Source organism: Urocitellus parryii, chromosome 9 (assembly GCF_045843805.1).
Source record: "Urocitellus parryii isolate mUroPar1 chromosome 9, mUroPar1.hap1, whole genome shotgun sequence".
Taxonomy (NCBI): Eukaryota; Metazoa; Chordata; class Mammalia; order Rodentia; family Sciuridae; genus Urocitellus; species Urocitellus parryii.
In genome coordinates this window covers 92815268-92841258 of record NC_135539.1, presented here as the reverse complement: position 1 = coordinate 92841258, position 25991 = coordinate 92815268, and the positions used below count along the sequence as shown (strand labels likewise).

General features: G+C 35.9%; 2 protein-coding genes across 3 annotated transcripts in view; one reads left to right on the top strand and one right to left on the bottom strand.

The window, feature by feature from the left end:
• Positions 1–1517, bottom strand: part of Cnst (consortin, connexin sorting protein) — a 97385-nt gene extending 95868 nt beyond the window's left edge. Inside the window, exon 1 of the mRNA XM_077802369.1 lies at positions 1249–1517. The gene's annotated coding sequence lies outside the window, so the exon portion shown is untranslated. The remainder of the gene's footprint in view (positions 1–1248) is intronic.
• Positions 1518–1636: 119 nt separating this feature from the next.
• Tfb2m (transcription factor B2, mitochondrial) lies at positions 1637–25560 on the top strand. 2 transcript variants are annotated; one of them, XM_077802445.1, is made up of 8 exons: positions 1637–2071; positions 2791–2879; positions 8575–8728; positions 9586–9734; positions 14300–14389; positions 18479–18541; positions 21993–22153; positions 24790–25560. In XM_077802445.1, exons 1-8 carry the CDS (start codon positions 1759–1761, stop codon positions 24992–24994), a joined length of 1224 nt encoding a protein of 407 aa, XP_077658571.1. In that variant the 5' UTR covers positions 1637–1758; the 3' UTR covers positions 24995–25560. The 2 variants fall into 2 exon arrangements, with proteins under 2 accessions (XP_077658571.1, XP_077658572.1); XM_077802446.1 differs by lacking the exon at positions 14300–14389.
• The last annotated feature ends 431 nt before the right edge of the window (positions 25561–25991 follow it).

Below are 25991 nucleotides of genomic sequence, written 5' to 3'. Positions count from 1 at the left end.
TTCTCTGAGTCAATTAAGTACTTCCTCTACCATAAGACATCTTTCTATTTTCTTTGATTTATAATATTTAGGCCTGCAAGGCGCTTTTTGAAAAAAGAAGAAAAAAAAATCAGCGTTTTTCTGAATCTATGAAAATGTTTTTAAGTAAAGGAGGGAAGCTTTCCTCAACTGTAGCAAAAGGTTCTAGAAATTTTTCAATGAAAGAAAACTTAAGGAAATAAGATCAGTGAGTGAATCCCCTAGGGTTTCCACAACAGTTGATTAGATACTTTTATGGTATCAAAAATAATCACCCCCAAAAGGCCCTATTTGGTTGTCAAGTCTTCATCAATTGGGAGTTTTATCAGTTGAGGATAATCTTCAGACTATTTGCTAGGTGACACATTCCTCTGGAACCTTTACCCTGTGCATTTAAATACCAAGCTCAATTATGCTCCCAGTAGAGTAAGCAGAAAGGATTGTACATATTTTAAACTAGGGAGTTGATTGGTTGCAGTTTGCTGCCTTGGTGGTCAAGCTCTTTCTAAGTATGATCCTCAAACAGTGAAATTAGTCTCAAAGAATAGAGTCTCTAACATTGCCCAACAGACTGCCAAAATTTCCATTAGAGCATCCTATTTTTAGTCTTTTGGAACTGGTCTTTTAAATTGCATTCTATAGTACAATGTGTTTAAGTTTATACAGTGAATAAAACAAGGATCCCAAGATTTTCGTTCTTTTGAGCTTTAAGCTTATAAATCTTAATTTTTTCAATCTTAAGTCTTTCAAACACCCAAATCAAAAATGGAAAATTAAGGTAAATATTGGCCTCCACGGAGACACCAGGTGGTTCCGGACAACTAAAGTGATGGTGGTGGCGGGAGGGGGAGGACAGGTATGGTGGGGAGTAATAAAAACCATCCACAAGGGTGGAGATACCAGGCTGTGGGCAACAAGGCAGAGAGGGACAGAGGCATAGTAGAAGCCGCAGGCTCTCCCGGGAGCCCAGAGAGGAACGATTTCTGGCGCTAATCCCCTAGGGAGGGAGAAACTGGCGCGACGCGCAGGATTAGAAGACCCACATTGGCTGGAGAAAAAAGGGGGAAAACAGGCTACCGGGGAGGGGGCGGAGGTAAGGGAACCCGGCTACACCTCAGTGCGAGGGCAAGGCGGCGCAGCCCGACGAGGACAGCGCAGGGGGAGGAGCAAGGGGCTTCCTAAAGGCTTTCCAGCGGCGGGTCCCCTGCATCCCGCTCTTCCCCTCCTCACCTGGGAATCCGAGGCAAAAGGAGGACTACCGCTGGGCGCCGGGTCTGTTTTCAGCCCCACTCGCTGACATGGCGGCCGAGGAGCTGTCACTGAGCTTGCTCGGGTCTCCCGCGGCTCGGGTGGATTAGACACCTCTTGCCTTTTCGCCCCGCCTCCCTTTGCGCATCCCTCCCCGCTGGCCGGCTGGCGGCCCGAGACCGCGGAGCATAGAGCACGAGCGGCTAGAGAGGAAGCGCCGAGGGCGGGATAACCATAGAGTACGAGTCCGGACACAGCCGGATAGTCGGTCTCTTTCCTCATCCGTCCAAAGTCCTCTGGCGGCGGAGCCGGGTCGGAAACGGAAGTGAGGGAGGACAGCAGCAGGGATCAGATGTTCGCATGCGCAGATTGTAATATTTACTTCCGCCCGGCCTAGATCGGCGTAGGGGAGGGTTAGCACGTGGGATCCTCTGCACAGGGTTTACCGAAGTGGATCCTAGGTGATCTTTGGGGACGACCTTAGAGGCGAGGATGTGGGGCCCAGCTACTGGTCTTGCTCCGCGACTGACATGGTCAGTTTTGGCAGCTGCTGGTCGCTTTAGTACTTTGAGGTCGGGAACAACTAAGCGGAAGGACTTGCCGGCGAGGAACCGCCTTGGATTGTCTGACTTCTCCCCACAGCATTTACCCAATACCGATTTGGAGGAATCTCCTTGGTGGATGTCCAAGTGCCGCTCAGAGTCCGGGCGTTATATAACCAATCGGAAATTGGCTGAGACCCTGATAAAACTTATGCGGAAGAAACGAAAAAATCCTGAAAAGCTAATCCTGGAGTGCAATCCAGGTGAGTCCGGCAGGATTCCATTTTCTTGGATGTTCTTTTCTGCATAATTTTATTGACCATTAGTGGAGTGCTGTTTAAGTTACTGCCCTTTACTTCAGGCGTCTTCCGTGGAGAGATTGCCCACAACATACACAGAAGATCTGTATTAATAATGGCATCACGAAATATTTCTGTAGCAGTTTGCCCCTTACGCATCATTTTAAATTTGCTCTTAACTTGCACCTTCTCCCTCACACAGCGTGAGCTCAAAGAAGTTTATCTTATCCATGCGCATCTATTATAGACCACAATAAGATGCCAAAAACACGATTTGTAGACTTTTTGAACATGTTTTAAAGCATCATTTCCTATCATTGAATGTCACTGCTGCTTAGGCTCGGCAATATTTTTGATGGTTGAAGCGTGAATAAGAGGAAGGGTAGAGGCAAGCTTTTCTGATTTGTTTGTTTGTTTGTTTGCCTTCTAAGAAGTAGTGAAACTTGAATAACAGTACAAATTTTGCAGTCACTGACAGGGTGGATTAAACCTGTTCCGTTTACCAGTTGGAACGTTGGAGTCAAATAATTATCTAATCCCCGCTAATATGTCAAAAGACATGTTGAGGATGTTGTGAGCATTGAAATTGTACAATACTTGTAAAACAATTATTAGGAGTTTGATAGTAAAAGAGATTGTGTTGTTCCTTTGCACATGAACTTTCTCTTCTGTTTACATGGTAGGTCCTGGAATCCTGACTCGAGCATTACTTGAAGCTGGTGCTAAAGTGGTTGCCTTAGAAAGTGATAAAACTTTTATTCCACATTTGGAGGTACAGTTTTAGTTTCTAAAAATAAATTGTTTAGTCTGCTAACTTTGAGTAGTTTAGGGAAGTAGAATTAAATACATTATTTTTATAGAATCTCCTTTCTGGGCCATGTCTTAAATACCTTGTTTGTTATCCATAAAAACACATAAAACACAGTAAAGTATTTGGTGCCTCTTGAATAAGAGTTTGGGAGATCTGTGATTTGTGTTCTAGTTCTTATTGGAGCTCAGAAAATGATTCCCCCAAGTATGATGTTTTGATGTGCTGAATACTTTGAAGTAAAGGAACATTGGAAGTCCTCCGAATTGGCCTCAGAACTAAGTTCTTTCTGACCTACTCCTGCCCTCCTATCTCTTGCCCTTCATTTTTCCCCAAAACAAGTCGTAGTAACTAGAATTCCTTTTCCCCAAGGCATTATAAAAACTGGACCTACTTTTTCTGTTTAAGAACTGACCATAAAGAAATTTTCCCCCTTCCCTTGTTTCATAATAAATCACAAAGCCTCATTTCAGAAGGAATTTTAAACCTATATCCAGGAGGAAGAAATGCCACAGAGAGAAGCCAAGAAACTGAACAGGCACGGCTTGCTGAGTTCCCCTGCTTCAGTCTATTACATTAGATCACACCCTTTTTGTCCGGTCACATCTCTCTGCTTCTTTCCATACTTCATTGAATCTACGCATAAAAATAGGCAGTTTTCATTGGATCTTTTGGGTCTTCATTATCTTTATCTTATGTTACATAAAGCTTCCCTTACTTATATTCTTTATATTTCTCCTTTGTTAACCAGTCTTTGCTTATAGGAGTATAGGCCATGACTCTCATGATGGTTGGGGCAAGGGATCATACCTTTCCACTGATACATTCAACCACAGACGAACTGACTGTGAATAAAGCGTATAGTTGGTATCACTAGCCTTTAGTAGGCTGTGCTGTGCCTCTGCTTTCTATTAGTTCAGAATCTAATTGGAGTGAATGCTAAGATTAGATTAATCAGACTATGTAAACTGGATTTAGAATTTCAGAGGCAAGAAAGATTTGGTGTACGCAGATACGATTGCATTGAGTGCAAATCTTATCCAAATGGATATTTCAGTGATCCTGATTCTCATATGGCAAGAAGTTCACATAACAGAAAATAAATAGAAATTCCTTGCATAATTAGCTAGCCTTCCCCACCACCACCTCTCTCCTTTATAAATTTCTAGATCAATTTAGATCAATCACCTACTCAAAGACAACTTCCTGAAACCATGTAGATTGGATGACTTTATTGTAAAGTATGCTATGTGAAAATGTCTCTAAAACTTAGTCATTTAATTTTTTTTAATACTTATTTTTTAATTTTAGGTGGACACAATATCTTTATTTTGTTTTTATGTGTTGCTGAGAATCCAACCCAGTGCCTCATGCATGCTAGGCGAGCACGCTACCACTTGAGCCACATCTCTAGCCCAAGTCATTTAATTTTTTAAAATAAAGCTTTGAACATTAGATTATTGTTCTAGGCTGGGGAGTGTAGCTCAGTGGTAGAACTTTCTTAGCATGTGGAAAGCCCTTGGTTCCATCCCAAGACAATTAAAAAAAAAACAAAAAACGATTATTGTTATTCTATAACTGACTTGAAAAGAAACCAGGATTTTAACCAGGTTATTTCATTGATGCTAAATCTGTTGGAATTCAAAAAAAGAAAAAGAAAAAAAAAGAACAGATAAAGTTGTTCAGGCCTAGGGTGTAGCTTAGTCACAGGGCACTTACCTACCATGTGTGACGTCCAAGGTTTCATCCCTAGCACTGTGTACCGCCTGCCCCCTCCAAAATCACAATTGTTCAAAGACTTAATGTCATGAAAAGTGATTTAGTAAACATAGCTGTTTGCATTTAACTTGGAAATTAAATGCAATAAGATAACTTTTATCTTGGTTTGAAAAAGATCTACATTTGAAGATTACATGTTCACAAAATAATTAAGATGACATTATGTCTATTTCTATTAAAACTTTGTTATCCTGTAACACATGGTTGCTTTATTGTAAGATCTTTACAGATAATAAGTTTAAATTTACAAACAATTGCTTCAGTGAAAAACTAGGATTTTTTTAAGGACCAGAGAATTTTTGACACACAATAATTCTTACAGGAACATCAGTAATAAAATGTTTCTGAGGCTATAAATGTAAACATCAGTGACTAAATCCAGTCTTAGATTAGATCTAGTTTTTGCTCCAGTTCAGGCTTTTATGTTCGTATCACCACTGGCACTAACTTAAACTGCCAACCAAGGCCTCACATATGCTTAGTACACACTCTGACATTGAGTACACCCTAGGGAACTCAGCCCTTGGTAGATGTTCTTTCACTTTTATTAATTATCCTTGGATAAAGTGAAAAGCCATTCAAATCATTTATGTGAACTCATCTATTTGTCAGAATAAAAGAAAAGAAATAATGTAAGCAGAACATTTGCTGCCCCTAATCGAGGAACAAGAATGGTCCTCTCAACAAATCATGTTTCTAGCAACCTAAAGGCTCTCAAGTTTGCTTCTGAAAAAAATTTTCAAGGATAATATTTGATTCTGGATTTTTATCTAACTTTAAATTCCTCTAGTCCTGGAATTCCACAATAACAATGTTTTAAGCAACAAGTTTATTTTTCCTATCTGAATGTACACATATTGCAAATTTTGTTTCATAATAATAAATCATGATATATCCATTTGAATTTTGAAAAAAATGTTGCAGAAATAGCTGTGATGTTCAGTTCAAGAACTAACTTTTATGGTAAATCCTAATTTCAGCAGGGATAGGACATAGTCATCAGCCCTAGCACTTCTTAGTTTTAGACCTGGTTCGAGTAACTAATTCAACCTTTCAGAACTTACAAATCTTATATGTAAAATAAGAGATACTAATATCCCCCTGTATAGGATCTTGATTAGGATTAATAAAATAAACTTAGGTAAAGTACCTAACTTAATGACTGAAAAATTCAAGGGTTAATTTCCCCTTTTTTGCTTCCTGTTTTTGACTCTTAAATGCATCCTAATTGAGTTTTAAAATGTGACCTTACAATTATTGTATGAATTCAGTTGTTTATTTTGGAGCTTTGGCTGTTATTGTGTTTGAATTGTTGAATGGCTAATTACAGGTGCTAAAGCAAAAATATATGATGTGGGGCTGGGGATGTGGCTCAAGTGGTAATGCACTTGAGCCTAGCATGCGTGAGGCACTGGGTTCGATTCTCAGCACCACATACAAATAAAATAAAGATATTGTGTCCACCTAAAGCTAAAAAAAATAAATATTTAAAAATATATATATGATGTTCCCTCAGAATACAAAAATCACTAAATAATGAAGTATACACTTAAAAAAAATTTCCATCAAATCAAGATTCATTAACTTTACTTACTTAAAACATATCTTTTGTACCTTGTGAGATTAGCTTACTGCTATACATGTTGGAGTTTTAAAATCATCATGTGCTTTACATCCATATACTATTCTTTTGGCTTTTGCAACACTGCACTTTTCAGGTTTCCTTCCTTATTTCCTTGTATTATTCTCAGGTTCTTGTCATTTGATTGTGGAGTTACACTATCCTTGGGTTTAGTCTTCTGTATTTCTCCTTGGGGGGGATCTACACTCCTGGCTTTAATTATCTTAACAAGTCATATTCTCACAAATGTATACCTTCAGCCTGGACCACTCCACTGACCTCCTCTTTCAAATATACAGCTTCCTACCCAACATCTTCATTTGACCACTTAGTAGGCATCTCAGAATTGATATGACAAAATACATATGATTTCTACCCCCAGTTGTTCTTTTAATCCTTGTAAATAGTCCCCTTGATGAAGTGATCATTAAAATCTACTAGATTTAGTGGCTGAGGATGTATGTAGCTCAGTGGTAGAGAGAGTTTACCTAGCATTTAATCCATAGTACCACCAAAAAAAAAAAAAAAATACTAGATTTTGAAATAGAATACTATTTATAGGTTGAACTCTAATGCTTAAGAAAAGTTGGTTTTTAAATTCATCGCTTTAGGTTGTGAAATTATTTTAAACCTGATGAATACCATTTGGGGTTGTAGCTCAGTGGTGAGTGCTTACCTCACATGTGTGAGGCACTGGGTTCAATCCTTACCACCACATAAAATAAATAAATAAATAAAATTAAGATTAAAAAAAAAAAAAACAGTATGAGGGCTGGGGTTGTGGCTCAGGGTAGAACGCTCATCTAGCACATGGGAGGCGCTGGGTTCGTCCTGGGCGCCACATAAAAATAAATAAAATGAAAGTATTGTGTCCAACTACAACTAGAAACTATTTAATTAAAAAAAAAAACAGTATGAGACTGTGGGTGCAGCTCAGTGTTAGAGTGCTTTCATAGTACTGTGAGACCATGAATTCAGTCTTCAGCATGGTTTTAAAAAAAAAATGCAGGCTAAGGCAAGAGGATTATGAGGATTGTGAGTTCAAAGGCAGCCTCAGCAAAAGCAAGGCAGTAGGCAACTCAGTGAGACCCTGTCTCTAAATAAAATACAAAATAGGGCTGGGGATATGGCTCAGTAGTCAGTCCCCAGTTCCAAAAAAAAAAAAAAAAAGCAAACCTCAGTGTGCATCTCAAAAACTTACTGCCTTCTTCTAGTTGATCTTTCTTTAACTTCAATTTAAGTTTAATGGATAATGAAAAGACTGAAATGTAGTGATTCTATTCCACTGGACAAAGTCTGTGGCTGCTTCTCTCTTTAGAAAATGTAAATGAAAAGGTGAAGATATAGATTGATCTATACAGTGAGCTTAAGTTCATTTGGTGGATGATTGACTAGATTCCCTTAGAAAAAAGAGATATTCTTTTGACTCCATTTGCATTTTGCTTTAATATTTTAATTCTTTTTCTCTTCTGAGAAATATCTTTTGTTTCTTCTTCCAGTGACCATAGCAGATGATGCACACAGCTGTGTGCTAGGGTCGAGCTATGATCTCAGAATCTTGGCCTAGTGCTCCAGGTAGCTACTACTAAGCAGTTAGAGATTAGTGTGAAGAAGCTTTTGAAGAACTGAAGCTATTAAGATAAAATAAAGAAAGTAAAAGGTTAAGTTAGGATTGTTGAAGCTTTTCTTTTGTTGTTATTATTTGTTTTTCTGTTATGTGGTGCTGGGGATTTAACCAAAGGCCTTGCTCAAATTAGGCAGTTTCTTTACTGCTAAGCTATACCCTCTGCCCCTGTTGAAGGTTACTTTTGTTTGGGAGGGGGTTTCTTGGTAGTATTGTTATACTTTGACTGCTTTTTTGGCATTAATTGATTTTTATTTTCTCTGTTAAGATTTAGGTACATTAGTAAGATTTGCCTTTTTCATTCTTTCATTTTTTGTTTGTACTGGAGATTAAACCCAGGACTTTAACACTAAGCTTGATTCCCTAGCCCTTTTCATTTTTTCTTTGAGATAGGATCTTGCTAAGTTGCTGAGGCTGACCTCTAACTTGTGATCCTCCGACCTCAGCCTCCTGAGTCATTTGGGTTGCAGGTGTGTACCACTGTGCCTGGCTAGTAATATTTTCTTTTTGGAGGTAGAAATATATTTTGTAAGGTCTTTGAATTATTTTTTGTATTATTTTTCTAAGTAGATCTTTGAACTATTGCATAGTCTATGTAATTGAAATTTCCAAACATGTTATCTCTTTGTTTCCAGTCCTTAGGGGAAAATATGAATGGAAAACTAAAAGTGGTCTACTGTGACTTCTTTAAAATGGATCCTGACAATTGTACAATAGCAAAACCGCCTGTTTACGCTTCAAATGAGCTTTTTAAAGATTTAAGAATACGAGCAGTTTCTTGGAAAGCAGGTAATTTTTGTCATTCAGTAAAGTAAATGCCTTACAATTTGCCAGGTTTCTTTGGCAATATACCCAGTTTGTTTAGATTTGGGTATAGTTTCTATTGCATAGTTCATGAGCAGCTTCTCAGTTGAGAATAACATTTCCTTCCCTTGGACACAACCATTTTATATCCTCAGAAGTCAACTTCCATATGGGGAAAAGATACTGAGGCTTAGTTTTAATTGAAATCAACTTAATTTTTTTTTTTTTAGTTTTATTGATTTTATTTTTTTTAATACACAACAGTGAATGCATTACAATTCTTGTTACACATATAGAGTACAATTTTTCATATCTTTGTATATAGAGTATGTTCACTCCCATTCATGCCTTTATACATATTCTTTGTTTTGTTTTGTTTTTGCATTACAATTCTTATTACACATATGTACCACAATTTTATCTCTGTATATATATAAAATATGTTGACACCCAATTCGAATGTTCATACATGTACTTTGGTTAATGATGTCCATCACATTCCACCATCCTTGCTAATCCCCTGCCCCCTCCCTTTCCCTTCCACCCCTCTGCCCTATCTAGGATTCATCTATTACTCTCATGCTTCCCCTCCCTATCCCACTATGAGTCAGCCTCTTTATATCAGAGAAAAATTCAGCATTTGTTTTTTTGGGATTGGCTAACTTCACTTAGCAGTGTCTTCTCCAATGCCATTCATTTACCTGCAAATGCCATGATTTTATTCTCTTTTAATTGAAATCAATTTAAAATTAACAGTGTTACCTAGTTTGCTTCAGTAAATTGTGGTCACAGAAGGAAAGTTAAGAACTTTACCTAAATCTTTTTGCTTATATTCCTAACAGGTATTCCTTTAAAAATAGTTGGAATTTTGCCATTTAGAAGTGAAAGAAACATACTTTGGAAACTTTTATATGATCTTTATTCCTGTACTTCTATATATAAATACGGACGAGTAGAACTAAATATGTTTGTCAGTGAAAAAGAATACCAGGTAACATTAATAAATGTTTTTTTGTTTTGTTTTGAAAGAGTTCTGTAATTTTAAGTTTTTTTTTTAATTGTAATTATATGTATACACACACACATATAAAGTTTACTATCATAGCTATTTTTATGTGTAAAATTCAGTGGCAAAGTAAATTTAGATTGTGCACCATTATGACCATCCTTATTTATTTATTTAGTTAGTTAGTTAGTTGTAGATGGACATTATGCCTTTATTTTATTTGTTAGTTTTTATTCAATACTAAGGATCGAATCAGTGCCTCACACATGCTACGCAAGCACTTTTCCACTGCAGCTACAGTCCCACATCCACCTTCTTTAAAACTGAAACTCTATACCCTTAAATACTAACTCCCCATTGCCCTCTTCCCCTAGCACCTAGCAACATTATTCTATTTTCTATCTCTGAATTTGACTTAGTGTTGTACCATATTTGTACTTTTCTGACTTCCTAGTTTCGCTTAGCATAATGTCTTCAAGGTTCTTCTGTGTTGTAGCATGTTAGAATTTCATTCATTTTTAAGAATAAATAATAATTCTACCATGTTGTGTACATCACAGTTTGTGTATCTGTTCATCTGTTAATGACACTTGGTTGCTTCCACCTTTTGGCTATTGTGAATAATGCTGGCATGTGCACAAGTTGACAAATATTTCCTCAAGTCCTTGCTTTCAATTCTTTTGGGTATGTATCCAAAAGTGGACTTACTGACTCATGTGGTAATTCTATTTTAAATTTTTTTCAGAATGTATCATTTTACTTTTCTACCACAAATGTTTCAGTTTCTCCACATCCTCATCAATACTTATTTCCTGTTTTGTTTTGTTTTTTGGTGTGTGTGTGTGTGTACACACATATGTTCTTTCTTCTGAGGATTTGACCCAGGGCCTTGCCCATCATGCTAGGCAAGTGCTCTATAAGTTATATCTTCAGCCCTTCTCTAATTTTATTTTTGAGACAGGATTTCACAACATTGACCAGACTGGCCTTGATCTTGCAATTCTCCTGCCTCAGCCTCCCTCCTGAGCCTCATAATTGTCTGGAATGATAGGCAGGCACTACTGTGCCGTGGCTGTTTGTTTTTTTTGTAACAGTTGTCTTGATGGTATAAGGTAGTATTTCATTGTGGTTTTGATTTGCATTTTCCTAATAATTAGTCATACTAAACATCTTTTCATTTACTTATATATAAGATTCTCTAGAACAATGTCTATTCAAGTCCTTTGCCCATCTTTTAACCAGGGCCTTTTATTTGTTACTGAATTTTAGGAGTGCTTTATATATTCTAGGTATTAATTGTTTACTAAAATACATGATTTACAAGTTTTTTCTCCCATTTTATGTCTTGCCTTTTTACCCTGTTGATAGTGTCTTTGATAGTCAAAGTCGTTAATTTTGATGAAATCAAATGTCTTTTTTTTTAAGTTGATTATTTAGTTATAGTTGTCGATACCTTTATTTTATTTATTTATTTTTATGTGGTGTTGAGGATCGAACCCAGGACCTCGACTGATGAGCCACAACCCCAACCTCAAATGTCTTTATTTTTGATGAGATAAAATGTCTTTTTCTTTTTCTTTTTTTTCATGCTAGAGATTGAACGCAGGACCTCACACGTTCTAGAGAAGGGTTCAACCGTTGAGTTACACTGTCAACCCTGCTAGTTTTTGTTGCCTGTGTCTCTGGTATCCTATCTAAGAAATCATTGCCAAATTCATTATTGTGAAAGTTTCCTCTGTGGTTTTCTTCTCAGAGTTTTCCAGTTTTAATTTAGGTATTTGATCTGTTTTGAGTTACTTTTTGTATATGTTGTCAGGCAAGGAAGGGTCCATCTTTATTCTTTGCATGTAAATATTTAGTTTTCCCAGCACTGTTTATTGTTACTTCTTTTCCCCATTCAGTAGTTTGGGACCTTTGTCAAAAATAATTTGATCATATATATGAGGATCTATATCTGGATTCTCTGTTGGTCTGTATGATTGTTCTTATGGCAATACTGTACTGTGTGTTATTAGTGTACCTTTCTAGTACGTTTTGAAATAAGAGTCCTCCAACTTTTTTCTTTTTAAAGATTGCTTAGACTATTTAGGATCCCTTGGAATTTCATATCAATATTAGGATGGATTTTCTTTCTCAGAAAGAAATATTTGGTAAGGATTGTATGGAATCCATATATTCACTTTGACTAGTACTGACAGCTCAACAATATTAAATCTTTCAATATATTCACATAGAGAATCTTTCCATTTATTTGTGTATTTTTTCATTTCTTTCAGCAGTGTTTTGTAGTTGTTAATGTATGTCTTTCACCTCCTTAGTTTGGTTTCAGGTTTTTAAAATTAATTTTGATAGTATTAGGAATAGAATTTTTTCGTTTCCTTTTCTGATTTTCCATTGCTGGAATATAAGTGTATAACTAATTTTTGCAGATTGTTTTGTTTTCCTGTAACTTTGTTGAATTTGATTTTTCTAACGGTGTTTTTTGTTTTTTTGTTTGTTTGTTGTGAAATCTTTAGGGTTTTAGACTTAAACGTTTAAGGACAGACAGTTCAGTTTAACAATCTCAATTGACTTTATTTTTTATTCTAGAATTCAGCAATACTTCTTTCCATAAAACAAAATAAATGTTTTAATGAGCAGAGCAGGGAATTTTGGTTTTATAGACAGGAAAGGGCTGATAAGCAGAAACAAAAAACAAAAAGTTGATTGGTAATTTCAGAGTTACTTTTTATTATGAGCGAGGGACTGGAAGACAGAGCTAAGAAAGATAACTTCAGGTTACCTTTTTAACATTAAGAGTAAGACTTATCATGCCAATTGAAACTAACCTGTTTGAGAAAATTGGCTCTTACCTTTCTAATCCTGATTTCTGGGAAAGTCACGTAAACACTTGGTTTCTTTGTGATCACATGGAATTTTAGTCTAAGTGATTCCACTTTGATTTTTTAGCTTGCTGTATTTGAGTTTAGTATAGGAGCTTACTCCAAAACAATAGTCTCCTGCAATTTTTACTTAGCAAACTCTTATGTTTTATTCTCTAATGTATAGGCCTACTTGATATTGCTATGGGAGTAATGTTTTACTTCTCCCCAGAATACTTCGCATTTCATTTGTTGATAAAATATAATAGGAAATGCTTATTTGTACATTAAAAAGAGGTATTGGTTGGGAAATGGTGTAAGAAATGAAGGATGATTTATTCACCTAGGTAGTAAATAAATATTGACTAGCTCTGGAAGGTAAGAGCAGGGGGTTCATATCTGTGATACATATAGAATTTATACAAAAGAATGAAAGAAATAGGAAATGCTTTATCAGATTTTATCTTGCTGCTAGGAAAATGTTCCAGTGGCATGTTTTTTAAAATACATTTTTTAAACATACAGTTTCCTTTTTCCTTTCTTAATTTCATGCACTGAAATTAACTCTTGTCTTTTGTAGTGTCAGCATTACAGTTCTTGACTCAGGCCAGGAGTAGTAGCACATACTAATCCCCATGGCTCTGAAGGCTGAGGCAGTAGAATCACAAGTTCAAGGTTAACCTCAGCAACTTAGCAAGGCCATAGCAACTGAGTGAGACCTTGTCTAAAAATAAAAACATAAAAAGGGCTGGGATGTAGCTCAGTACAAAAAACCCTGGTATTTGATTCATTACCAAAAAGAAAGAAAGAAACTCTCAACTCAAAATTTAAAACCCATCTGATACATATTTTTGGCACACCTATGCTCCATAATACATACTATAAGTTAATGAATTGTTATGCATTTATTAGCTAATGTTTTCTGTTATGCTATGTTACAGGATCATAAACAGGGATTGTTACTGTTTCACTCGAATCTATAGATGAATGATTAGTATTATACACTTTTATTTCAATTTTTCTTGAATGAGAATTTTGCCCTTAGATCACATGATTAAAAGAAACCAGTCTCAAATGCATTGGAACCCCTCCCCCACTCCCACCCCCATACACTGGGGATTGAATCCAGGGACATTGTACTATTGAGTTCCATCATCAGCCATTATTTTTTTATTTCAAGACAGAGTCTCAGGGCTGGGGATGTGGCTCAAGGGGTAGCTCGCTCGCCTGGCATGCGTGAGGCCCAGGTTGGATCCTCAGCACCACATACCAACAAAGATGTTGTGTCCGCCGAGAACTAAAAAATAAATATTAAAAAGCGCGCGCGCGCTCTCTCTCTCTCTCTCTCTCTCTCTCTCAAAAAAAAAAAAAAAAGAGAGAGAGAGAGACAGAGTCTCAATGAGTTGTTACACCTGCCCTTGACCTTGATATCCTCCTTCCTTAGCCTCTGAAGAGCTAGGATTACATGTGTGCACCTCTGAGCTCCACATACATACTTTGAATTTTAAGTGTACCTGATGACATGTTTTCAAAAGGAAAGCATAAAAAACTCTAAAATAATTATGATTAAGATTTTCTTTCTAATTTTTTTTACTTAGATACTTTTTAGGTATTTCTATTAAGATCTAACATTTAATTATGACTGATTATAATTTATATATTACATAGTTCCTATTTTTCTTTTACTAGAATCTAACGGCAGGTCCCAAAAATCCAAACTTCTATCAGGCATTAAGTGTACTCTGGCAAGTAGCTTGTGATGTTAAGCTTCTGCATGTGGTGAGTAAAATTATATATTCTAAGAGATGATTGTATTATATTTCAGAGACTAAGTATTAAGTACAGATTATGTACTAAAGATTGCTTTAAAAGATTAATGTTTATTATTTTTTCCAACTATTGAAGGTTATGGGGCAAGTTAGCTTTGTGAAAGAGATTCTTTGTGACAAATTTATTTTTTCTTATCATAAAAATAATATATGATAGTTGTAAAAATAGGAAGTACATTTCACTATAATTTAATTATTTTTATTTTCCTTTTTCTTTTCCCCACTTTTGTAGTCATGGGGATTGACAGAGGGACACTCTACCACTGAGTTATATCTCCACCCCTTTCCTTCTTATTGCTTTTTTGGTATTGGAGATTGAACCCAGGGAACTCTACCACTGAGCCACATCCCCAAGCCCTTCTAATTTTTTATTTTTAGACAGGGTTTCACTAAGTTGCTTAGGGCCTAACTAAATTGCTGAGGCTGGCCTCAAAATTGTGATACTCCTGCCTCAGCCTCCTGAGGGGCTAGGATTATAGGAGTGACCCACCACACCAGACCCATTTCTTATTTTTTGAGTCAGCGATCTCACCAAATTGCCAAAGATGGCCTAAAACTTTCGATCCTCTGCCCAACTTCCTGAGTCTCTGAGATTGTAGGTGTGCACCACTGCACCTAGCTCAATTACTGTAGTTTTTAACCCAGAAGTCAGTGTTGATTGTGACCTATTTTCAGTTTTTTATTATTATCCCTGTGCTTCTTTCTTGATATAGTGGAGTTTTTCTTCATTTATTTATTTATATTTTGACTTAATAGGCAATTATTGTAAACTTTTTCCTTTGTCACAAAACATTTAAGTTTTTAATGGCTACTCAATTGTTCAATGTAGAGCATGCCCTTTTTAGTTATCTTAAGTAAGATTATAGTTGTCTAATAGAAAGATAGTGTGAGCCATTATGTAGCTTTTCATTTTTTAATAGCCTCATAAAAAGTAAAAAAGAACAGGTGAAATTAATATTATATTGTATTTATCCACCTGTCAGGTCAGTATGTACTTAATATTTGCATTGTTACATAATTTATGTTTTTTGTGTTTGTACTCAGCCTTTGAAAATCCACCATGTTTCATACAATTACAGCCATGTCAATTCTGGACACATTTCAAATGTTTAATATATACATCTTGCTAGAAGCTATTAATACATTTAATATCAGAAGGCTGGAATATGAGGAAAAAATGATAAGCACTATTCCTTTCATACATAATTTGCCCTTTTTTTGCCCTGAGCTGCTGGGATTACAGGCTGCCCATTCTCTTACTTATTTTAGTAGACCAGATTATCTATCAAGTAGTTTTTATAGGATGTATACAGTCAGTTATCTGTGTCCTGTCCTCTATATCCATAGAGTTAACCAATTGCAGATAGAAATACTTGGAAAAAAATTATGACTCTACTGAACATGTATAGACTTTTTTCTTGTCATTATTCCCTAAATAATATAGTACGACAAGTATTTACATCATATTAGCTATTATAAACAGTCTACAAAGATGATTTAAAGTACACAGGAGGATGTGAATAGGTTATTTGCAAATAATGTGCCATTTTGTATGAGGGACTTTTGGATCTACAGATGTAAGTTTTGGAAGGGGATCCTAGATCAATTCCACAGATACAATGGAACAATTGTAGTTATATATTTTTTAAGGCCTTGTGTTTCTAAGAATGTATTGGTTTAAGTTTTAAATTTTGTAGTGTGTGTCTCCATGTAGTCTCTTCCCTACTTTTGTCCAGGAACTTGGTAAGCCCTTTTATTTGCATTTTTTAGTTTAGGAATGTTACCTTATTTTAGTTGAAATTTTGTTCCAATTATTTTTCCTTCTCCAAAACACAGGTATGTTGGGTCTTGTCTTTGTCTTTGGTATCAATCATGTTCTCATCATTTTTCTCAAGTCCCAGAGTCTTTTTATACTTAATCTTTACATTACTATCCTGTAATCTCCATACTGTAGTTCTTGGTTTGCCTAACCCCTTCCTTTCCCCATTCTTATCTCATCTATTGGCTTTTAATCTCAGCCTTCTCTGTCCTCATAGCTTTCAGCTAGTATCTTCATGGAGGCCTCCTAAGGACTTTGGCTTTCAGGTTAATATTTCCTTCTTCCTGTTCTTTAGTATTTGTTTTCAAAAGTCCTGTGTGATAGTTAGGTGTTCATTGCTGTGACCAAAGTACTTGACAAGAACCAACTTAGAGGAGGAAAACTTTATTTTGGGTTCAGTTTCAGAGGTTCATTCCATGGGCATTGCAGAGGAAAACTGCTCAGTTTACAGCAGCAGGAAAGCAGAGAGTGGGAGGAGCCAGGGAGACAAGATATTATTCCTAAGGGCACACCCCCAGTGACCCACCTCCTCCATCCATGCCCCACCTGCCTACAGTTACCACCCAGTTGATCCATTCAAACCAGGATAGACTGATTAGGTTACAGTTCATAATTTATTCATATCACTTCTGAATATTCCTGTGTTGACACAAGAGCTTTTGGGGAACACCTCATATTCAAACCATAACATCCTGTATTAAATTTTGCCATTTATTAACCTTGAGAAAAGAGGGCACTTTCTGAACAGAACATTTTTTTCAGCACTTGCTGCATTGTAAATCTATAATTACAAAGCAGACATTTAACTCATTTCCCAAGGTCTTGAAGATTTTCTTCTACTGTGGCTTTGGCAGGCAAAAGTGAAGTGTCCTTTGCTCCCACTGCTATATCCCAAACTGCTGTGGCTTGACCAACATTGCCTGCTGTGCACCCTTCCCAGGGCTTTGCCTTTCTCTACTTAAAATGATGTTCCTAGAACTGCTAGGAATTTCACAGTTGGGTAACAATTGTATTTTCCATTCCACTTCCATTCCCACCACAGTTAATAATAAATTATCACTTCTGACAGTAGCCTTTCAAACCTTATGTTTGACATTGTTTTAGTCTTTTTAAATCTGTGTCAGATGCTCTTCTAACCCAGTCCTATTTTGAAATTTTATATGTATATAGATATTTTTAATATAGAGAATTATTTTTCAGTTGGTTTTTTTAATATTTATTTTTTAGTTGTAGTTGGACATAATACCTTTATTTCACTTATTTATTTTTATGTGGTGCTGAGGATCGAACCCAGAGCCTCCCACGTGCTAGGCAAGCACTCTACCACTGAGCCACAGCCACAGCTCTCAGTTGGGTTTTAAGAATTACTTTATGCACTAAATTGTACATGGAAAAGTTAGAGCTGGGCATGGTGGTGCACAACTATGATCCCAGTGGCTTGGGAGGCTGAGGCAGGAAGATTGCAAGTTCAAACCCAGCCTCAGTAGCTTAGCGAGGCCCTAAAGGAACTTAGGGAGACTCTGTCTCTAAATGTCTGAATATATTCAAATCAGTTTGAATAATAGGCTTTTATACTAAAATAGGACAAAAAAAATCCTTGCTATTGATATGATCTCCCTTAAACTGTTGATTCTGACTCTAGTATGAAAATGTTGGCTTTTGTGGTTCACACCATGTGTGGGACATGCCTTCCTCAAACCGCATTACTGTCCTGTGTACATGGTATCTATTCGACATGAAAAAATTATGACTTAAGAACCTGTTTGTGGGTTGGGGTTGTGTAGAATGCTTGCCTATCACATGTGAGGCACTGGGTTCAAGCCTCAGCACCACATAAAAATAAAAGTATTTAAAAAGAAAAGAACCTATTTGTATGATCACAGTAAGGTGTTTTCTCTCCCCCCCTCCTCCTCTTCTTCTTCTCCTCTCTCTCTGTCTCTCTGTCTCTCTCTCTCGCTCTCTCTCTCTGTCTCTCTCTCTCTCTCTCTCTCTCTCTCACACACACACACACACACACACACACACACACAAGTAAGATAGAGAGTTGTATATGTGTTTTTCAACTATCGATTATTTTTCCTAAATCCAATTAGACTATGACCTGGGTTTAATTCATGCTGCTGTTTAAGCATGACGTTTTTTAAGGCCATAATAATTTGGGGAACTTCAACCAAAAAGAACTGAAAGAATTGTTTTGTATTTTGTTTTTTCTTCTTTAAGGAGCCTTGGTCGTCATTTGATATATGCCCCCAAAATGGGCAGCTGGAAAAGCTAAAGCACAGGGTAAGAATAAATTAATAACTTTTCCTTTTTTCCTTTTAATGGAACATCCCTCATTTTCTTTAAGATTATCTGGTATTGTCAGAGAAATGCAAATCAAAACTACCCTAAGATACCATCTCACTCCAGTAAGATTGGCAGCCACTATGAAGTCAAACAACAACAAGTGCTGGCGAGGATGTGGAGAAAAGGGTACTCTTGTACATTGCTGGTGGGACTGCAAATTGGTGCGGCCAATTTGGAAAGCAGTTTGGAGATTCCTGGGAAAGCTGGGAATGGAACCACCATTTGACCCTGCTATTGCCCTTCTCGGACTATTCCCTGAAGACCTTAAAAGAGCATGCTACAGGGATGCTGCCACATCGATGTTCATAGCAGCACAATTCACAATAGCTAGACTGTGGAACCAACCCAGATGCCCTTCAATAGATGAATGGATAAAAAAAATGTGGCATCTATACACAATGGAGTACTATGCAGCAATAAAAAATGACAAAATCATAGAATTTGCAGGGAAATGGATGGCACTAGAGCAGATTATGCTTAGTGAAGCTAGTCAATCCCTAAAAAACAAATACCAAATGTCTTCTTTGATATAATGAGAGCAACTATGAACAGAGCAGGGAGGAAGAGCAGGAAGAAAAGATTAACATTAAACAGAGACATGAGATGGGAGGGAAAGGGAGAGAAAAGGGAAATTGCATGGAAATGAAGGGAGACCCTCATTGCTATACAATATTACATATAAGAGGTTGTGAGGGGAATGGGAAAATTAACAAGGAGAGAAATGAATTACAATAGATGGGGTAGAGAGAGAAGATGGGAGGGGAGAGGAGGGGGGATAGTAGGGGATAGGAAAAGTAGCAGAATACAACAATTACTAATTGGGCATTATGTAAAATTGTGGATGTGTAACCGACGTGATTCTGCAATCTGCATTTGGGGTAAAATTGGGAGTTCATAACCCACTTCAATCTAATGTATGAAATATGATATGTCATGAGCTTTGTAATGTTGTGAACAACCAATTAAAAAAAAAAAGAAAATAATAATTCGAATATAGAAGTTTAGCTTTTAGAAATACTAGTTCATGCAGAAATGCAAATGTGATATATTCTAAAATCGTTAAACTGTAAAAGCTAATATTCTTAGCCCTTCAATATAGGAGTATAATCGGTAATGCCCTGTGAGGAAGGCAGGGAAAGGGTATGCTCTGGGATACTTCTGATACTTAACCACATATAACTAAATCTAATGCTGTCTTGGTTTGGGGGGTTTACTCATGATTGTATTGACACATGGTTTATAAATACTGGAAAAAAAAAAAAGATTATCTGGTATTCTAGATTTATTTAAAGTTTATATTTGAAAATAATTACAAATGCTCTTTCAACATGTCTAAATACTTGTTAAAATAAATTGAAATTATTTTGAAATAGCTGTATTTATCAGCTATTCAGTAGTAGATGCTAACATGGTAATAGGCTTAAATAGAGAATCTGACTTCTCTTTTGTCTTTTAAAATGAAGATATGGGTGGCATGCCTGTAATCCCAGTGACTTGGGAGGCTGAGGTAGGAGGATCCCAAGTTTGAGGGCAGCCTCCCCAAATTAGCAAGGCCCTAGCAACTTATTGAGACCCTCTCTGAAAACAAAAATAAAAGGGGTTGGGGATGTGGCTCAGTGGTAAAGCACCTCTGGTGTCAATTCCCAATGCCAGAAAATAAAAAAATGAAGACACATCTCAAATTTGTAGATTATAATTATTTTAATGTTCATTTAATAGGATAAAGTCAAATTTTACATCTTATTCATCAATCAGAAATTTATAATTTTGACTCTTCTTTATGGTTGAATTCACCAATAGGTACCTATTGGTTCTTGCCCAGGAATTGGGGCTTTCGTTTTTGTTTTTGTTATTCTTTTTTTTCCTTTCTAAAAAACCAAAGTGGTCATGTTATAAGGTGGCCCTCTATTTAATTTATCTCAGGGTTACTTGTTCAATTCTAATAAATTAACAGATGTTGCAAAAGGATTTTTTTTAGACTGAATTCAGAAATTCTACTTTAGAATTTGATGTTAATGATGGCCTAATACCAGCTTCTGGAAGATCCCATTTATTTCCCCCCCTTACTCTTCCCACTAAGGGAAAATGAAAATTACTGAAGAGCCTAATTATAGAGGATCACATATCATGGTGACCTGTTAGATTTCCCTATTCATAAACATAATTTATATTCAAAGAGTTGAATAGGAATAATGCATTTTGGCTTGGGTACCATTAGGAATTTATCCAAATGTCCAAAAAATGAACATGATTACGTATAAGACATTTCTCCCTTTTTCAATAAGATCAAAGGCTAAAAAATGTGCACTTTTAGGGATGAAGATGAGAATTTTATTTATGCATTTCATATCTAAGTTGTTTGAGACTTTCAGTTTTTAAATATTCAATTAAAGACTGCAAGTCAGCTGGGTGCCATGACATGCACCTGTAGTCCAGCTATTTGAGATTTGAAGGCAAGCTTGAGCCCAGGTTTTGGAGCCAGCCTAGGCGAAACAGCATGACTTTGTCTTAAAAAAAAAAGTCAATCTTTTTGTGGCACTGGGGAATGAATCACGAGCTTTGTACATGTTAGGGAAGGGTTCTACAACTGATATATGTCCCCAACCCCCTTTGAAAATTTTTTGAGACAGGGTCTTGGTAAATTGCTCAGGCTGGTGTTAAACTTGAAATCCTCCTGTGTCAGCCTCCCGAGTAACTAGTATTGTACACATACGCCACCACATCTTGTGTCAATGATGTTTTCTTATCTTTAGATCTAGCGGTCATGGTGGCATACTTTGAATATAGTAGGGAATTGGTACATGTTACTGTTTTGCAGATGCTGGCCAAGGAAACACAACTTCTTAATTACATAGAAAACTTTGTACCTCCAGCCCATGGAGTGATGTGATGTGGCTCAGTTGTATGCTGTGAATATAGTGGGCAGCTGAGGGATACAGATCTGGAGGAGTCACTTTTTTTTTTTTTTTTTTTTTTAAGTTGTGTTTGGACACAATATCTTTATTTTATTTATTTATTTTTATGTGGTGCTGAGGATCAAACCTGGCACCTCGAATGTGCTAGGCAAGCGCTCTACTGTTGAGCCACAACCTCAGCCTCAGGAAACACTTCTTTTATAGCAAACAATAAGCAGTCCTCCTCTTTGTTCTGGAGAGAGGCATTGTCTCATCTCTTAAAGTTGCTCACTGCAAACAACTTTGAGAGATGACCCAGGTAAAGAAAAGTGAGGGCTTTGTATTCATGCTTTCATGTCCAAAGAGAAAATCCAGAGACATTCAGGGACTGTGGTGATTGTATTTTCCAACAAATAGCTAGAAGGAATAAGTGAACAGTGCTTTGCTCTGATAATATTTTATCATTGACACAGTTTATTTTCCCTTCTCTCTAGGAACCATTAGAACCAATACAACAGAACCTGTATTTTATTCAAATGACTCCTCGAAAAACTTTATTTACAGAAGAGTTGACTCCCGTTAACTATGATGTATTTTTTCATATGGTAAAGCACTGTTTTGGGAAGCGCAATGCCAAGCTAGTAGATCATTTACAGTAAGTACAAAGAATAAATACAAGTACAAAAGTAGCAATTTATTGTGACAGTATTTTGTTAGAACTCTATATGAATAGGTGTACCCATATTTCACTTAAATATTTCTGGAAAATACTTCCTTCTCCCTGAAAGACTTTTTGAGAAAAATATTATCATATTTTTTTCTACATATCCTCCCACTGAACTTCATTGACTTTCCTTCTTTAAAAAGCAAACAAGTAAGCCCACAATTTGTTTTATCTTTATCAAAATATAGGCCAGACTGTAACCTATAGGAACAACCCAATGTTCACCATTAGCTGGGATGGAGAATCAGAATTGCTGTTGGCAAACCTGCCATCTGCCTTTTATTGCTACCTGTCCTCACTGGTTCTATTTCCTAACACAATAAGAATGAATAATTGTACCACACCATTCTTTTTGCTGTGGAACAGATTTTATGTTTCAATTTAAGTATTTATAAAAATTATGCTGTTATTACCTACTTTGTATCTATATAACTTTTTTTATTTTTTATTTTATTTATTTATTTTTATATTAGCTACACGTGTATCTATATAATTTTTATATAGGGCTAATGTATAAAGTCCTACACTGCACCTTGTATTCATCAGCCCATATTCATTCAGAGTATTGTCAGAAGATGAAAAAAATGTTAAAATAATTACTTTAATTATTTAGTATATAACTCTGAATTAACTGACTGCACATCGTTAATATAAAATGTATTTTAAAGTCAGGTGCTTTAACAAATAAAAAGGGTTGGAGGGGTTGAGGTTGTGGCTCAGTGGTAAAGTGCTTATCTAGCACATGTGAGGCACAGGGTTTGATCGCCAGCACAACATTAAAAAATAAATAAATAAATTAAATAAAGATTTTGTGTCTATCTACAACTAAAAAAAATTAAAAATAAAAAAATATTGAAAAAGGGAGATGTCGGGGATGTAGCTCAGTGGTAAAATGTCCCTGGGTTCTATCAGCAATACTATAAAAAATAAAAATTAAAATGTTAAAAGTGGCATTAGATCAGTAATAGTAACCTACTATTTTTCATCTTGCTATTTGTGGTTATGGCTATTTTGAATGCAAATATCAAGAAAATAGAAAAACAAGGAATAACTGGTAAATCATGGTATAAAATGTTAAAAATTCCCTTGGATATTGCTAACATAAGATTTTATTCAATATTAAAAAGGTATTGGAAATATTTTCCACAGAAATATTTTACTAAAATTGTTTTCTTTCTATCAGAGGTTTATTGATAGTTTCTTGCTAAGGTTATGTATGAGAAAGTTCTCTACTTTATAATTTATTTGCCAGTGATTGCTACATGAAATGTGAATTCCTAAGCAACTTAGCAAGATACTGTCTCAAAATATAAAAAGGGTTGGAGAGGTGACTCAGTACTTAAACACTTCTGGATTCAATCCCCAGTACTCCACCCCTCCCCACCCTGCAAAAATGTGAAAAATAATTTCCTCCTTAAAAAAATCACCTGTCAACTTGTGCTGTTTGTATTTGAACTTTTACATGAACTGAAATGGAGTTAGTAACATTTTTGCAGGGCTGGGAGGTATAGCTCAGGTAAAGTATGTGCTTATGATGTATGAGGTCCTGTATTTAATCCCCAAAACCAGAGTAAGAGAGTAAAAAGATGAAAGAAGTAGTCAGAATTTTTATTTATTTATGGCAATGCTGGGGATCAAACCCAGGGCCTTTTATATACTAGGGAAATGATCTCACACTCTCAGCCCCACAAAAATTGTTTTCTCTTTTTTCTTTTTTTTTTTTTTTAAGTTAAAACTGAACGAGAATTTTGTGTAAGAATTGACTACAACAAGGCATGGTGGTGCACACCTATAATCCCAGCCAGTCAGGAGGCTAAGATAGGAGGATCTCTACTTCAAGGCCAGCCTTGGCAACTTAGTAAGGCCCTGTCTCAAAATAAAAAGGATTAGACGTGTAGCTCAGTGGTGGAACACCCTGAGTTCAATCCTCAGTATCCTCCCTATCCCCGAAAAGAAAATAATTAGGGGCTGGGGTTGTGGCTCAGCCTCATGTGTGTGAGTCACTGGGTTCAGTTCTCAGCACTGTATATAAATAAATGAATAAAATAAAGGTCCATCAACACTAAAAAATATTTTTAAAAAAGAAAATAATTGATATTGATTAAATTATGTTAAAGCCTAATCTGATCTGGGTACCAGGGATTGAACTCAGGGGCACTTGACCACTGAGCCACATACCCAGCCCTATTTTATATTTTATTTAGAAACAGGGTCTCACTAAGTTGCTTAGCACCTCACTTTTGCTGAGACTGGCTTTGAACTCAGGATTTTCCTGTCTCAGCCTCCTGAGCCACTGAGATAACAGATGTGCACCACCATGCCCAGCCTAATCTGCTATTTTCATTACAGGTTAGCTGTGAAACCTTAGGAACAAATAAAATTATACATGTTATATTCAAGCTCTTAAACTAAATAAGCTTAATGTATGTATAAATACATGTGTGTGTATGTGTATATATGTATATATACTTGTATTTTAAATTGGGCTAGAGGCCAGCTTTATCAATATTAATTGACAGTTATTATGAAAAAGAATTAAGCAGATTTACTTTGTATTTATTTTGCAGTTCATTGAGTCCAGTTGATGCCAAGCATATATTGAGGCAAATAAGAAAAAATGAAGATGTAAAAACAATTAATATGTATCCTCGAAACTTTAAACAACTTTTTCAAACTATACAGTGTTCAGAAGATTATGCCCATAAATGGCTGTGTAATGAGAACCTGGAAGACTCAGCCATGTACAGAACAAATTGTCAGAATGTCAGCTGAAGCATTTTATTTGTAAACAAATGAAAAAGAACTAAGTTTGAAAAGATCATATCCTTTCAACAAGATGACTGTTCTTTTTGAGCACAGACTAGGCAAATAATCTCTTCTGTTGATACCATTGATATTATTGATGGCTTCTGTTTTTTTCACAACAGAATAAAATGGAAATTTCAGTTGATTATGGATTTCATCAGATTGTCTTTTGAAAAAAATTCCTATGTACTGTAGCGTTGGGAGTATAATATAAGGTGGTACAAGGCATGCTTAGTATGAGCAAAGCCCTGGCTTTGATCCCAAGTACCAAAAAATAAGTTCTTATGTGCTTATAGGTCATTACCAGTTGAAATATAGTAACTTACATCAGCACTTTCACTGGTGCCGATTTTTGCATATTCTTGGTGGGCAAATGAGTTTGGATATTATTAAGTTTAGAAAGTAAATTTAACTAATTTAAGTGGTTTGTTTTACCTTTCTGGTTGTTGAAATGTATTATCAAATGCTGTACAATGAAATTACTTAAATTCTAATTGTTTCATTATTTTTAGAAATTAAAATATTTTAAGTAACATTTTGTGGGGTTTTTTTTTTTTGTTGTTGTTGTTGTTGTTTTAAAATACTTAAATGAAACACTAGATTGACCCCAATTTATTCACCTTTATTTCTGTCATGTATAGTCACTGTACTTTCAGTGAACAATCTATAATTCAGAGGTCTTTTCCATTTTAGTTCCATCTAGAAAGCTCATCTAAAGGTAGATCTCTACATGAACCTAAGTGGAATTAAGAATATTTTTCTTAGCTCAGTGAAGAAGATTCTGGATTTTAGCTGAGATATCTAATCTCTCCAGATTTGTTTGCTATTGTAACACTTTATGATACCTAAGTCATTTTATTAGTAATTTTTTTTTGTGGAGCATGTTCTTAGTAATACAACTAATCCAGTTTTCCTTGACTTCTCTACTGTTGTCATTAGTTTGCAGTTTAATCTGGTTGAAAAT

Coding starts and splice junctions, on each gene's coding strand:
- Tfb2m (XM_077802445.1), top strand. CDS start 1,759: ATGTGGGGCCCAGCTACTGGTCTTGCTCCGCGACTGACATGGTCAGTT. Junction 8,729..9,585: donor AGCAGTTTCTTGGAAAGCAG/GTAATTTTTGTC, acceptor TATTCCTAACAG/GTATTCCTTTAAAAATAGTT. Junction 22,154..24,789: donor AAGCTAGTAGATCATTTACA/GTAAGTACAAAG, acceptor TTTATTTTGCAG/TTCATTGAGTCCAGTTGATG.